The 12,999-nt window shown below is 36.2% G+C and overlaps 2 protein-coding genes across 5 annotated transcripts in view; both read left to right on the top strand.

Annotated features, from left to right (window-relative positions):
* LOC131052304 (uncharacterized) overlaps positions 1-12,999 on the top strand; it is a 296,561-nt gene that overhangs the window by 112,595 nt on the left and 170,967 nt on the right. For both annotated transcript variants that reach the window (XM_057986927.2, XM_057986928.2), the window contains exon 4: positions 4,687-4,763. In XM_057986927.2, coding sequence (XP_057842910.1) covers positions 4,687-4,763 — 77 coding nt within the window. The remainder of the gene's footprint in view (positions 1-4,686; positions 4,764-12,999) is intronic.
* LOC131052305 (uncharacterized) lies at positions 9,518-11,340 on the top strand. Of its 3 annotated transcripts, XR_009107313.2 has the most exons (3): positions 9,518-9,953; positions 10,062-10,469; positions 10,583-11,340. XR_009107313.2 is itself a non-coding variant. In XM_057986929.2 (2 exons), the coding sequence occupies exon 2, from the start codon at positions 10,691-10,693 to the stop codon at positions 11,291-11,293; it is 603 nt and encodes a 200-aa protein (XP_057842912.1). In that variant the 5' UTR covers positions 10,267-10,469; positions 10,583-10,690; the 3' UTR covers positions 11,294-11,340. The 3 variants fall into 3 exon arrangements, 1 of the variants encoding a protein (XP_057842912.1); XR_009107314.2 differs by lacking the exon at positions 10,583-11,340 and having other exon boundaries at positions 10,099-10,274; XM_057986929.2 differs by lacking the exon at positions 9,518-9,953 and having other exon boundaries at positions 10,267-10,469.

Below are 12,999 nucleotides of genomic sequence, written 5' to 3'. Positions count from 1 at the left end.
TACGGATAAGAGAATTGGAAGCGGATAGGTAAAAATGAATTTCGCGAAGATCCCTTGGAACTTTGTCATGCCAAAATGGGAAGAACTTTCAACTTGCAATCCGGATTTTCAAATCCTGAAATTGGGAAGAACTTGATTTTTTCGTCATTGAAACTTGATTTTTGGACTAAAGAAGGTTAAGTCTTTGTCCAAAAAGGGAAGAACACATTTTGAGGTAGAACTTTTCACACTTGCAAATTTCTTTGCAAATTAGGAAGATTGCAAATTGGGAAGAACACATTGGGAAGAACACATCTTTCTTGTTTTGAAACTTGATCTTTTGGATCAAAGAAGGTTAAGTCTTTGTCCAAAAAGGGAAGAACACAAATTTTCCTCTTACTTGCAATCGGGTTTTAAAAACCCGAATGCAAGTAAAGGAGAATTGCAAAGGGGAAGAACAACTTTACTTTACAAATTTCTTTGTAAAATGGGGAATTTCCTCTCATAAACCCAATATGAACATGAACAAAACTAAAACTAAACAAGAAAATGCAAGGAAAGAAATAAGAAAGAAATACAAAAAATAAAAATTACCTTGCAAGGTTGAGAAGAAATCCAAACTTGGAGAATCAACCCAACATGGAAGATGATTCCCTTTAAATAGAATTTACACAAAGGAAGAAACTTAGCCACGCATGGTGACCAAAGAAAAACTGATTTGCTATAAAAATGCCATGAAAAATGCCAAGGAAGTAGTTCGAAACTGATTTGATTCATCATTAAATGCAAGACAAAGCAAAAACGATTTAGGATTGAAAGCATACCTTAAATGAGAAAGGCGCGAAATCTTGCAAAAAACGTGACTGGTTTTTAGGGCCTTTTTGGCAAATCCGAAACCAAAAATGCACATAAAATAGCTTGAATGAAGTTTAGAATCCAATGTTTCTATTGAAGAGCCAAAAACGCCTTGGAAATAGGTGGATTCCAACCCTTAAACCATAACCAAACGCATAAATGCGTGATTCAAACAAAAACGCTTCAAGAGGACAAATGGCGAAGAACGAATTGGATAAATGCGTAGAAAAAGGGTTTGAATCCTTCAAAGTTGCAGCAAATCTACACTTGGAAGGAATCCCTATATTTCCTCCAAAAAATTCAAACCCAAATCAACTTGCAAAGGCATGGAAGAAATTTCGGGTTTTAGGAACAAAACAACAAGTTTTCAAAATGTTCATATTTTTGCCTCTAAGGCAAATTTCGGGTTTTAGAAAAGGAATTACAAGTAAAATTACTTGTAATAGGGAAATATAATTCCCTTTACAAGTGATTTTACTTAAAACATGCAAAGGGGTTTTAAAACCCCCATTACAAGTTTTTATAAAAACTTGCAATTAGAGAAAAATTCCCCTACAAGCCTAAAAGCTTCAAGGGGGTTTTGAAAAACAAATTATCAGTTACTAGTGATTATTGAAAAATTCCCCTACATTGAAGCAAAAACATAGCAAACGGACTCTAAATGCGACGAAATTCGAAACGTAGCTTGGGGATGGATCAACGATCGATCCAGTCCAAGGATGGGGCGAATTTTTGCCTCGAGAAGCGTGCCATAGAGTAAATTTTTTCATTTTTTAACAAAAATTTCTATATGATAGTCCAATTTTTGAAATCAAAAATTGAGGACAACATCTCCCATTCAAGAATGTTGCATTTGTGTGAACTGAACACCACCTCAAGCTAGGGAGAGTGTCTCATAATCTAACTGACAGAGAGTAGGTTAAATGCCATGCAGGGAACATAGTATACATTGAGGAGAATTAAATTCCTCCCACCAAACTGAATCGGCACGTTGCCTTTTCCGACAACGGTATTCTCTTCCCCTCCAAAGATCACAGAATCAGTGAAAGGCTGATATTCTATGAACTAGTCACGTAGATGAGTGAAGTGTCGAGAAGCACCTAAATCAACATACTAGGCAGAGGACTTCACATGATCTGCAAGTCTTTTAGCCATAAAGGCATAAAAGGCAGATTCCTTCTGTTCAGTGTGCTCGACAACATTCACTTTTGGCTGAGACCCTCCCTGCTGCTTTTGTTCAAAAGCCAAGCGTGATCGACAATCCTTCTTCATGTGACCATATTTGTGGCAATAATTGCATTGAATGTTCTTCTTCAAGCCTTCTGATGACGGAGCAGAGTTTTTCTGCTGAGAAGATTGAGATTTGCCTTTATCCTTGTGAAAGGATTAGGCTGTGAAATCTTGTTATATGGAGGATGAACTGGCACCACTGCCGAACTGTTGTTTCCATCGATCTTGCTGCAGAAGTTTGTTGCACAACTCTGGAACTTTAAGTCAACATTAGTTGAATTAATATTGAGCGTTTCAATAAAGTTCTCATAAGACTTTGGTAGACTTTTTAGAGTGATGACTACCATGTCTTCTTCCTACATCTTCCGGCCGATCACTTCCAACTGATTACGGATGTCCTTGATTTTTGTGAGATGCTCCTGCAGAGACATCTTTTCAGGCATCATGATGGAGAACAATTGGTTCTTTAGAAAGAATGCACGACTCTTGTTTGATGTTTCATGGAGATTCTTCAGATGAGTCCAGATCTTTGTAGCTGTCTTGTCGGACAGCACTTGCGGTAGTTGATCATTTGTAATAGAGAGTTTTATAAGCATCATAGCTTCCCGATTGCATTCATCAAATTTGTCCTGGTCTTGTCCAGTTGTTGTAGGACAAGTTTCCGTACCCAGAACAAGTGTATCAAGAGGACGATGTTCAAATATGGTCATCATTCACTGCTTCTAGGTGTTGTAGTTGTGCCCGTTGAATTGTTGACTGCCTTCAAACATAATATTGGTCAAAGATGCCATCTTACACGCTTTTCGAGGCATGAAAAACAAGGTACACAAAAGAGGCACAATGAAATTGGTAGGAAACAGTTAAAACTGAATGCATGAAATTTGAGGCACGAGTCCCAATGCACTAAAGATGACAACATTGTGGCACAAATTTCAAGGAACGAATAACAGACCCAAAACCGTGACATGGAAACCAAATTTTTTTTGTAAGTATAAAACCCTAGCCGCAGGTTATAGATTGTCTGAAAAATTGTAGTAGAAAATATATAAAAAAATATAGTTTTGTTTTTCGAAACCGTAGCAGCGTTGCAGATTTCTTAGCTCCAACTGATGCCGAACAGAGGTTGAGACCCTACGAGCTCCGGATTTGTAGTAGAAAACAGACCCGAGTTACAGAGGGTTGGATTTAACCCTAGCCACAAGTAAGGGAACCTAGAAAACGCGAAATACAGTCGCAGATTTTGAAGCACAAAAACTCAGACACAAAACCCTTGCATGTGGAAAAAAAAATCTGCCTAGTCGTGGCCAAGATGCCAAAAAAATGGCATGCACGTATACAAAAAATCCGTCGAATTTAGGACGCAAGCCATGAGAAAACAAAGGGTGAGTTCGTGTGAAATAGAATAGAGAGGCAATCACGAGCAGTGGAAGAGATAACCGTTTTGCGCGCGCAAAAAGAAAACACAGGTTTCGACGCCGAACACAGAGAAAAATGTGGGTCGCAGATTGTTGCGAAATCAATGTAGAGACAAGGCGTGGGAAGACAAAAATTCCCACATGATTTTTAAAATTGTGAATTATAGAATAATAAGGTGCTGAAAAATCCTGCTCTAAAATCTCACATGAAATTTTTCACGAATTACAGATTCTTAAAAATTCGCCGAAGATTTTTTATGGCTTTGATACCATGAAACAAAAAGTGTCGAAGTAATTGCATGATTATTATTAAAGGAATGAAATGTACATATATCAATTACAGGCATGATTTTTACTTAATGAAACAATCGTCAAAATTAGAAACAATCTACTTGAGCTAATATTACATGTAAAATACATTATTGACCATAAAATAAGATATATTAATATTATTCTAATACTACCACATATTTGTTCTGTTTTGTATCCCACTAAAAGTTGTGAATTAAAACTTTAACACGTTATTAAATATTTCAGTGTACAAGTCATTATAAACACTAATACCTTATGTGTGAATTTACATTCATAATCATGGGCTTTCCGTGGAATTTCTTGGCATGCTTATTTATTAGTTAGGGGGAACTAAACCAGTTGTAACTTACATTGTGTAAGTTAATCATGTTATTTGACAAAATTAATGTACAAGTTATTAAAAACGTTGGTACCTTATGTGTAAACCTATAATATGTTGTCTACATATTATGTCTAATAATCTTGATTTCTTTCCTCCCTAAGATATAACTTATATCATAGAAGTTGTTTTATCAAATCTTTAAAGTTATAGGAAAAATTGCGCTTTGATGGGAGTGTGTTGAATGATTTAATCCACTTAAATATATATTTTATGGTTTACAATGTCTCGCAATTTTGTTAGATATTATGTACTTATTGCAGGGATAAAAATCTCTTTTTATCTGGTTTTCATAGTTCTTTTAGCTGAGCTTTAAAGCTTTCATGATTATGTTAAAATCAACTCAGTAAAATCTAGGAAACATTGTTTTTCAATTTCATGCTGGGGAAAATGGTTAAAATTTCTGCCATCTTAGAGAGTGAACTGATGGATATTAGTTCCGTGAGGGGCATAACCTGTACCTCTATATCAAACTTTTTGATAGTAATTATTTTGGTGTTTGTTTTTGGTTATTAGGTGGCTACTTTCATGGACTAAATAATCTGACTTATGGAGTTGACTTGGAACATATACGATGGCTTGGTATACTACAGGTATATTAGTACCTTTTTATTGAAATAGAAGGTTATCATTATATTTCCTTGCAAACTTTTAAACTTCTGATTCATCCTATTTGCACTACTCAAGTCATTAGATGTGCTCAATCTATTTTCTTTGTGCAGTGATCTGTTATTAGTTGAAATATACTGTAACTAATTCATCAATGTGAATCTTCATCTTTCCAATTAAGAATTTAGTTGAGATATTTGATATTATATGGCTAATTAAGCCTGATTACTTATTAACAGCCATTAGCAAGAGATATGACCTATCACATTGATGAGACATATCCTATGGAAAGTCTCCCTACTCATTCATTCCTGTCTATCTATTCTTATATTTTTATTTTATATTCAACCTATAAATATTCTATATTTATCATCTATGTGCCTAGTAGCTATTTGACAAATGATTTTGGAGCTAATTTCCTTTTAACGTATAGCTTGCAAAATTGTTCTTGTTTATATGTGGTTTGACCAAATTTTAATTTTGTGACTGAAAATTACTTTTCTGGCTGTGGTTAGATTTTTGGTCTTTCACCAATTGGTTTGAATAATATAAATAAAAAAATTGAATAAAACATATAATTCTAAAAACTAAGAAAAATCTATTAAAAATCAAAGAATATCCTATCCAAATTAATTTCCAGCCTATCACCATTGCTGAAGTTAGTGTAGGGTGGTTTTCAGCTTTTACATGCCAAAATTTTGAGAAGTGGAATTCAGTTAGGCACCCATGACATGATGCTTCTATTGATCATATTGATAATTTTAAGTGTGGATCAATAATACTTTCCATAAGCAGTTATATATGTACAAGTTTTTGGGAGTTTCCTTTGTTTTTTTCAGCTTATTTATTGCTGTTTGGGAAGAAAATCAAGCAAATTATGACTGTTACAGCCACCTTTCAGTCCACAAACAATCTGATCTGAATTATATTTCAAGTGGAAAAGATCGCAGCCTCATGGTAAGAGTCCGTGAAATTCAAGGTAAACATTATAATACCAGTTTAGAAGATGTGAGTATAAGTGAAGGCTTGCAATGGTGACATTTCCTTGGAAAGTATATTGACTTGAAATTCAAACTGAAGGGAATTTGTATGATTGTTGGATATCTTGATAGGATAATGCAGGATGATAGATTTGCAAGTTTCAATTGTATTAAAGTGGAGCAGCTGGTTCAAGGTGGAGCATTCATAAGATTCATTTGGGATCCTAGTATTTGCATATACGTTCAGATTGCTTGGGGACAAGCAATCTGTAGGAAGGGAGGACTGTAATGTCCCCTTTCATTGTGTAGCTGCAAGTGCCCCTTTTAGCCCATTTATTTCCCGTAGGCTAATTTCAGGCTTTGATAGAGAATAAGTTAATTAATTAATAAATGTTTCCAATAAAGTAAATTTTTGGATGACTTGATTTTAATTAATTTAATAAAGTGACTTAAGTGATTTCAAATGTAAATATTATAATGTCACTTTATAAAAGTGCTATAATGATATATTTGAGCAGGAAATTAAAAGAACCTTTGGGAAAGTTCTATTGTGAAATTATAAAGGAGATTTGAAAGCTCATTTGCACATGCTAATTTTTATTCTTTATTGTGAAGTTTTGAAGCTTTTATGAGAGCAAACCCTAGGACAAAAACTCTCGGGTTCCTTATTGGTTTATTTGATGAATATCCATTTCAGCCAATTGTGGTGGCTTCACAGAGGATTCATAGGTGCATCTATTGGATTGGATTTTGAAGTTTTGGTGTGAAAAATATATCTACTTTGTAGGTCAAAGTTTTGATAATTTTTCAAAGAATTGTAGGCAAACAGAAAATTATCGTTTTCTCTGATTTGGATAAAGATTTATAATTTTGATTGTGTTTCAGAAGTCATTCAAGATTAATACTAGGAGTGTAAATTGGGATGCCTTTGTAAGGAGGTTTGTTGGGTCAATATGCCAAATGTTAGGCATGAGTTTAGACATGGCTGGGTGTGAATAATGAAGCTTTCTGAGCATCAATATCACATTGCTAGGCACGATAGTTTGGGCAGATATAAGGCAATTGGATAGTGTTATGCTGGCCACTGATCTTAATTATGGTTGGTGTGGGATTTGAGGATACTATCAGCAGTTTTGGTTGAGGATGTCGTAACCTGGAGATATACCTACAGCTGACACAAACTTTGAAGGATTCCAAGCGATGTCTAAGTAACAACAGTTCCAAGGTATGATCATTTGCTTTGTGTAAGAGTTTAGAGACAAAAATATAAATTTATTTCTGTATTCTATTTGTTAAACAACACTTTGCATTGTGCAATATTCATATTTTCTTTTTTCTCAAGTGCAATAAACGTGTGACAACTATTTGATGAAATACTTCTATAATCAATGAATGTGAATGGGTTCAAATGATGAATTCATATTCCAAATCTTCCTATAAAACTTCCCCAGTAACAGCAAACAAAAACACTATATACATTAGTGCTTACAAACTGTTCGAAAAAATGTTTACCCATTTAAACATTGGGAAATTTGCAAAATAATTGGTTTAGAAATTGGTTCAGACCATTACATCTTTCAACACTAGGCAAAGGGTTTTATGATTTTTGTCAAAAATAAATATTATGACTACATGCTTATGCCATTTAGTTAAAAATATAGACCGAGTAGGGCAAGTACACATGAGTTTGAATCAGAGAAACGGGACTCACCCGGACTCGCCCAGACTCGGCGAGTCCGAGCCCGAGTCTGGATCGCCAGACTCGCCGAGTTGGCGAGTTTGGCCCAAACTCGCCAAACTCGGCGAGTCCCGAGCCTCGGACTCGGCCAGCGTCTACCAAACAAAAAACACAAAAAAAAATTAATATGCAATGTTTTTTGAAGTCTGTTTTTTAATGTTAATTGTCTTCTAGCCCTAAAAGTGACTTTCATTTCATTCACTTGCGAAAAAAGGAAGAGTAAAGTGAGTTGGGAAGAAAAACAAGGGTGCATAGAAGAAAAACCAGCAAGGAGGAAGCTCAAGTTTTCTTCAATTTGTCACATTGGAGCTGCATTGTGTTTCGATTTGGTGCATCAAGAGTTGGATAGGAAGACTTTGTAGCTCGTTTCAAGCTTGTTGTAAGAGGTACGGTTGTTTTTTTGAAGATTAGTTTGTTTCTTGTATGCAAAAATTCCATTTTGTATCCATTTATTTTGAAAGTTTTACATCTTCTTTCAAAATCTTTTGTATGTGTGTATGTAGCATGTAGTATGTAGTTGTAGTGTTGTACTATGTAAGGTTTGTAAATTTCTTTTTTTTAAAGTAGGGTTTGACAAACCCCACTTTATTTTTTTTGAATGTATGTAATATGTATTAATTTTATTTTGTATTTGTAATGTTTTATTGCAGCAAACTTCACTTTATTATTTCAATTTGCCTCAACTTCAAGTTTCACAAAACTATCCTAAAATGTGTACTTCAGCTTCTAGACCCCCCATTAGAAAGGACCCTGCTTGGAAATATCATGAGGATTTTCCAGGGCAAGGGAAGGGGCAAACAAAATGTATGTTTTGCAAAACAATATTCCATGGAGGTATATATAGGCTGAAATACCATATTGCTGGTGTGCGTGGACATGATGCCGAACCATGCCTAAAAGCAGTCCCTGAGAACGTACGTGATTGTTATGTAATGGTTGAGGAGGTTGAAAGAAAAAAGAAACAAAAGGAGGATCGAGCGGCCATTCAGAGAGAGACAGTTTTAGGAAGAGGGACACAGTTAGGTTGTGTTGGAGGCCCTTCTTCCTTACCTCCATATCGTTCCATTCAGTTTGCTACTGCTGGTGCTTCCGTTTCTACTTCTGCTTCTATAAGTGGCAGTGCCACCGCCACTTCTCATGCTCCTACTACTAGTAGTTGTAGTGGGAATGTTACCATTGGACCTAGGATTCGTAAATCTAGGTTGGATTCCTTCTTTGTGCCTCGCACTACTCCTGGGTCCCAACCGTCACTTGAGGGCATGGGTTGGAACAAGGAGGTCCATGATGCTGCTAAAATGGCAATTGGCAGGTTTTGGAGCTACAGCTGTATTCCATTCTTTGTAGCCAGGTGAATGTTTTACTAACTTTTATGTTTGATAACTTTGATTGTTTTAATTTTTATACTTAACTTATCTCATTGAATTTTTATACTTAACTTATCTCATTGAGTTTCTTTGCGACAGGTCTCCTTATTGGCAACAAATGGTTGATGCCATTACCATATGCGGGGCGGGGTTCAAAGCCCCTAGTGAGAGTGATTTGAGGGGACCCATTTTGTCTCAAATGGTGGATGATGTGAAAAAGGATTTAGATGAACAACGCCACATATGGAGCACTAAAGGTTGCACCATCATGACTGATGGTTGGACGGATAGGAGAAATAGAACTCTCCTTAATTTTCTTGTTTCTTCTACAGGTGATTGATTAATTTTAGTTTCATATAGTCTTTAATTTTTTATTTTTTATCTAATGGTTTATTGAATGATCATTGACCTAGCTTTATTTTTTTATTTCAGGGGGCACCGTTTTCATCAAGTCCATTGATGCCTCCGCCCATTGGAAGAATGCCACCTACCTATGTGAGCAGATAGAGGAGGTGATTGAAGATGTGGGTGAGGAGAACGTGGTACAGGTGGTGACCGACAATGCAGCAAATTATGTTGCTGGGGGTAAACTTTTGATTACAAACTAATTTTGTTTGCAAATTAATTACTATCTTGTAGTTTGTACCTCCATTAATTACAATTTACAATGCAACAAATTATGTTGCTGCAGGTAGACTATTGATGGAGAGGCACCCATCTATAGTTTGGACTCCATGTGCTGCTCATTGCATTGACCTCATGTTGGAGGATATTGGAAAAATCCCATGGGTCAAGAGATGTGTAGAAAGGGCAAGAAATGTGTGCAAATTTGTATATAATCATTCATGGGTGTTGGCTCTTATGAGACAATACACAGAGCAGAAGGAGTTAGCTCGTCCAAGAATCACAAGATTTGCCACAAACTTCCTCACATTGCAGTCCATGCTTAGGTCTAAGTCTGCCTTGAGACTTATGATTGTTGGTGAGGAGTGGTCTTCCTCATCCTATGCTACCACCCCTGCAGGGATAGAGATGGCAGACTGCATTTTTGATGAGCAAGGCTTTTGGGTCCCTTGTGATGAGATAGTGAAGGTAATTTTTTTATAAATTCTACAATTTAACGTCATGTTTTATAACTTATTATATGTATTCTCTTATTTGCTCATTTTTCTAAATTACACAATATTTTCAATTTTGTAGTTTGTTAAGCCCTTGGTGGTTTTGTTGCGAGTTGCAGATGGAGATAAGCCCGCAATGGGCTATATATATGAGGGCATGGATAGGGCGAAGGAGGCCATCAGATTCGTCTATGGAGGAGATGAGAGCAAGTATGGTCCCATTTGGGAGATCATTGATAGGAGATGGCATCATCAGCTTCATAGGCCCATCCATGCGGCAGCCTATCATCTGAATCCGGCATTCCGTTTATCCCTTCTTTCAAGGCTGATGTGGAGGTCCTTAATGGGCTATATGCAATCATGGAGAAGATGGGACCTGCTGGTACTTCTCAGATAGACCTTTTTCGAGAACTACAGATGCTCTTAGATGCACAAGGGGAGACCTTCTCTCGTCCTGTCGCCAAAGACGGTAGGACAACTATGATGCCAGGTAAAAATAAATTGTTAGGCTTAATTTTAGTTTTAATCAATACTATATTGTAACTTGTTAAATGAGTTCATGAGTGAGATTGATTTTATTTATTTTTCTCATTTCAAACTCAGATCATTGGTGGAATTTTTTTTGGCCCAGAGACACCAAATATTCAGAAGTTGGCCATTCGCATCTTGAGCCAACCATGCAGCGCATTAGGTTGTGAGTGCAATTGGAGTATGTTTGAGCACATACACTCCAAGAGGCACAATAGATTATCTGTGGAGAAGATGAATGATCTCGTCTTTGTTCACTACAACCACCGCCTGAGAATGAGAAAGAATGCAATAGTTCACATGTCTCCTATAATTCTAGATGAGGTTGATCTTGAAGCAGAGTGGGCCAATGAGAATCAGACAGCTCCTGGGACTCCTACAACTGTATTTAGTGATGATGACATTGATTGGATTGACCAGGTAGATATAGAGGCTGAGGCTGTAGCCATGGCAGAGGAGGAGCAGAGAGCACGAGCAGAGACAGGAAATACGAAGACTCAGAGTGACACAGTTGTTCCTGATGTTGGCGAGCATGACACAGCTGTTCCTGATGTTGGTGAGCATGGCATGGTGTCACGGGGAGCGACTATGGGAAATACGAAGACTCAGAGTGACACAGTTGTTCCTGATGTTGGCGAGCATGACACAGCTGTTCCTGATGTTGGTGAGCATGGCATGGTGTCACGGGGAGCGACTATGGCTGCTGAATCATCCAGGACCTACTTTAAATGCCTTCGCAGGGGGCCAGGGCGAGAGGGTGCAGTTGCACGGCCCTCTGAGCCATAGGCTTGTACACTTGTAGTTGTATTTAGTATTTACTATTTACCTTTGGTATTTGTATGAAACATTTGATGATGATGATATGATGGCATGGATTTTTTATTCCATGAGTTTTGTAATATTGTATACATTTGACAATATTTATATATCTATGTTTGTTATTTTCTTCAGCTACAATTTACGTTTATGCTTATGTGATTGATGTATACTTGTGTATGTAATCAAATGAGCTGAGTTTGATGATGTTTTTGTGTCTTTAAGGTGTATTCAATAAAGGGGGTCTGAAACTAGTTTTAAATCTTTAAAAATCTCTAAATTTTTTGAGTTTTTCACTTTCCCGAGTCCAGCCGAGTTTGGAGCCGAGTCTGACGCTGAGTCAGCCTTGCCAAGTCCGGGCCGAGTCCGAGTCCCGTTTCTTTGGTTTGAGTAGACTAACACATAAACATAAATGCTATGGTTAAATTAAATCTAGGACTTAGTACAAAGCCATGGGCTACACCTTTGAGGTCACCTACAATAGAAAGCTTAGAAATTTGCTCGAGTAATTTATCCTTTTGCACAAATAACTATACATCTCAATTAACATTTATAAGTAGGATAGGTGTAATAAATGTTGTTGAGTGAAAAACAAATTTAGGATAACCATAACATTGAAAAGTCAATAAATAGCAATTTGAGAAAGTACCATTGATTAAGTTGTGTAAGGAGACATTTATACTGGTTAGGAAACTACTGCATGAGAGTAAATTAATAAACTGACTGGAATTCTGCTCACTTCTCCTACTTGCACAACATTCAAATTTTGCTACAAATTATCTCATTGACTACTAATATTACAACATGTGACTACTAGTTAAATTGACAATCAAAATCATAATTAGCATCCCTTAAAAACTTGCATCTCTTGCATGAAGAGACATAAGATCTAGCAGTGCCCAACTCCAAGCTATAAATAATAGGCACTAAAAATAGAGGAAAACTAAAAACAGTGCAAGCTTTGGCCAAAAATAACAAGACACTACGTGTAATAGACTTTTGGAGATTTTGATGAAGCGTTCCCTTGTTTTGACGAAGTTTGGTGAACTTGACAAATACTTTGAAACTATAAAATTTTGACAATCTTCTTGATGATCCAAATCTTTGTTTGATTTTGCATTAAACCCTTTTTACATTGCCATTGCAATTTGGATATGATGATAATAGCTTGCTATGACATTGCCAATGAATGCAATGTCCCCTTTTTATGTGACCTTAGAATAATTAAATGATTAAAATTAAGTTGTCGAAAATAAGTAAAATTAATGATGACTAATTTTAATTATCTAAAAGGTCATAAAAATAATTTTTAATTAAATATTGAATAGTCCTAAGCTTTTCGATATTACTCGTATTTGTTGGTGTGTTGTTTAGGAGACCTTTAACACAAAATAAAACACTCAGTATTCTATCCTCTCTTGAACAAAGAAACCTCATATGCTATACGATTTGATCAAATGAGATGGCTCCAAGGTTTACAATGCAAACAATTGACTTTAAGTTCTGGATAGACTCGGTGATGTATGGTGTGATATTGTTGGAATCATAAGGGACTTACATTTATGAACACAACTGGAACATGGAATCTATACTTACTAACTTGGAAAATAAAGACAAAAGGAGATAAGGGTTAAGAAAGTCTGCTAATCCTAAGAATGTAAGAAATGATCGTTGAC

Source organism: Cryptomeria japonica, chromosome 2 (genome assembly GCF_030272615.1).
Source record: "Cryptomeria japonica chromosome 2, Sugi_1.0, whole genome shotgun sequence".
NCBI lineage: Eukaryota > Viridiplantae > Streptophyta > Pinopsida > Cupressales > Cupressaceae > Cryptomeria > Cryptomeria japonica.
The sequence above is the reverse complement of the archived record's forward strand: the minus strand, read 5'-3'. Positions and strand labels throughout refer to the sequence as shown.

Bases quoted from the DNA above. Each gene is read 5' to 3' on its own strand.
- LOC131052305 (XM_057986929.2), top strand. From the start codon at position 10,691: ATGTTTGAGCACATACACTCCAAGAGGCACAATAGATTATCTGTGGAG.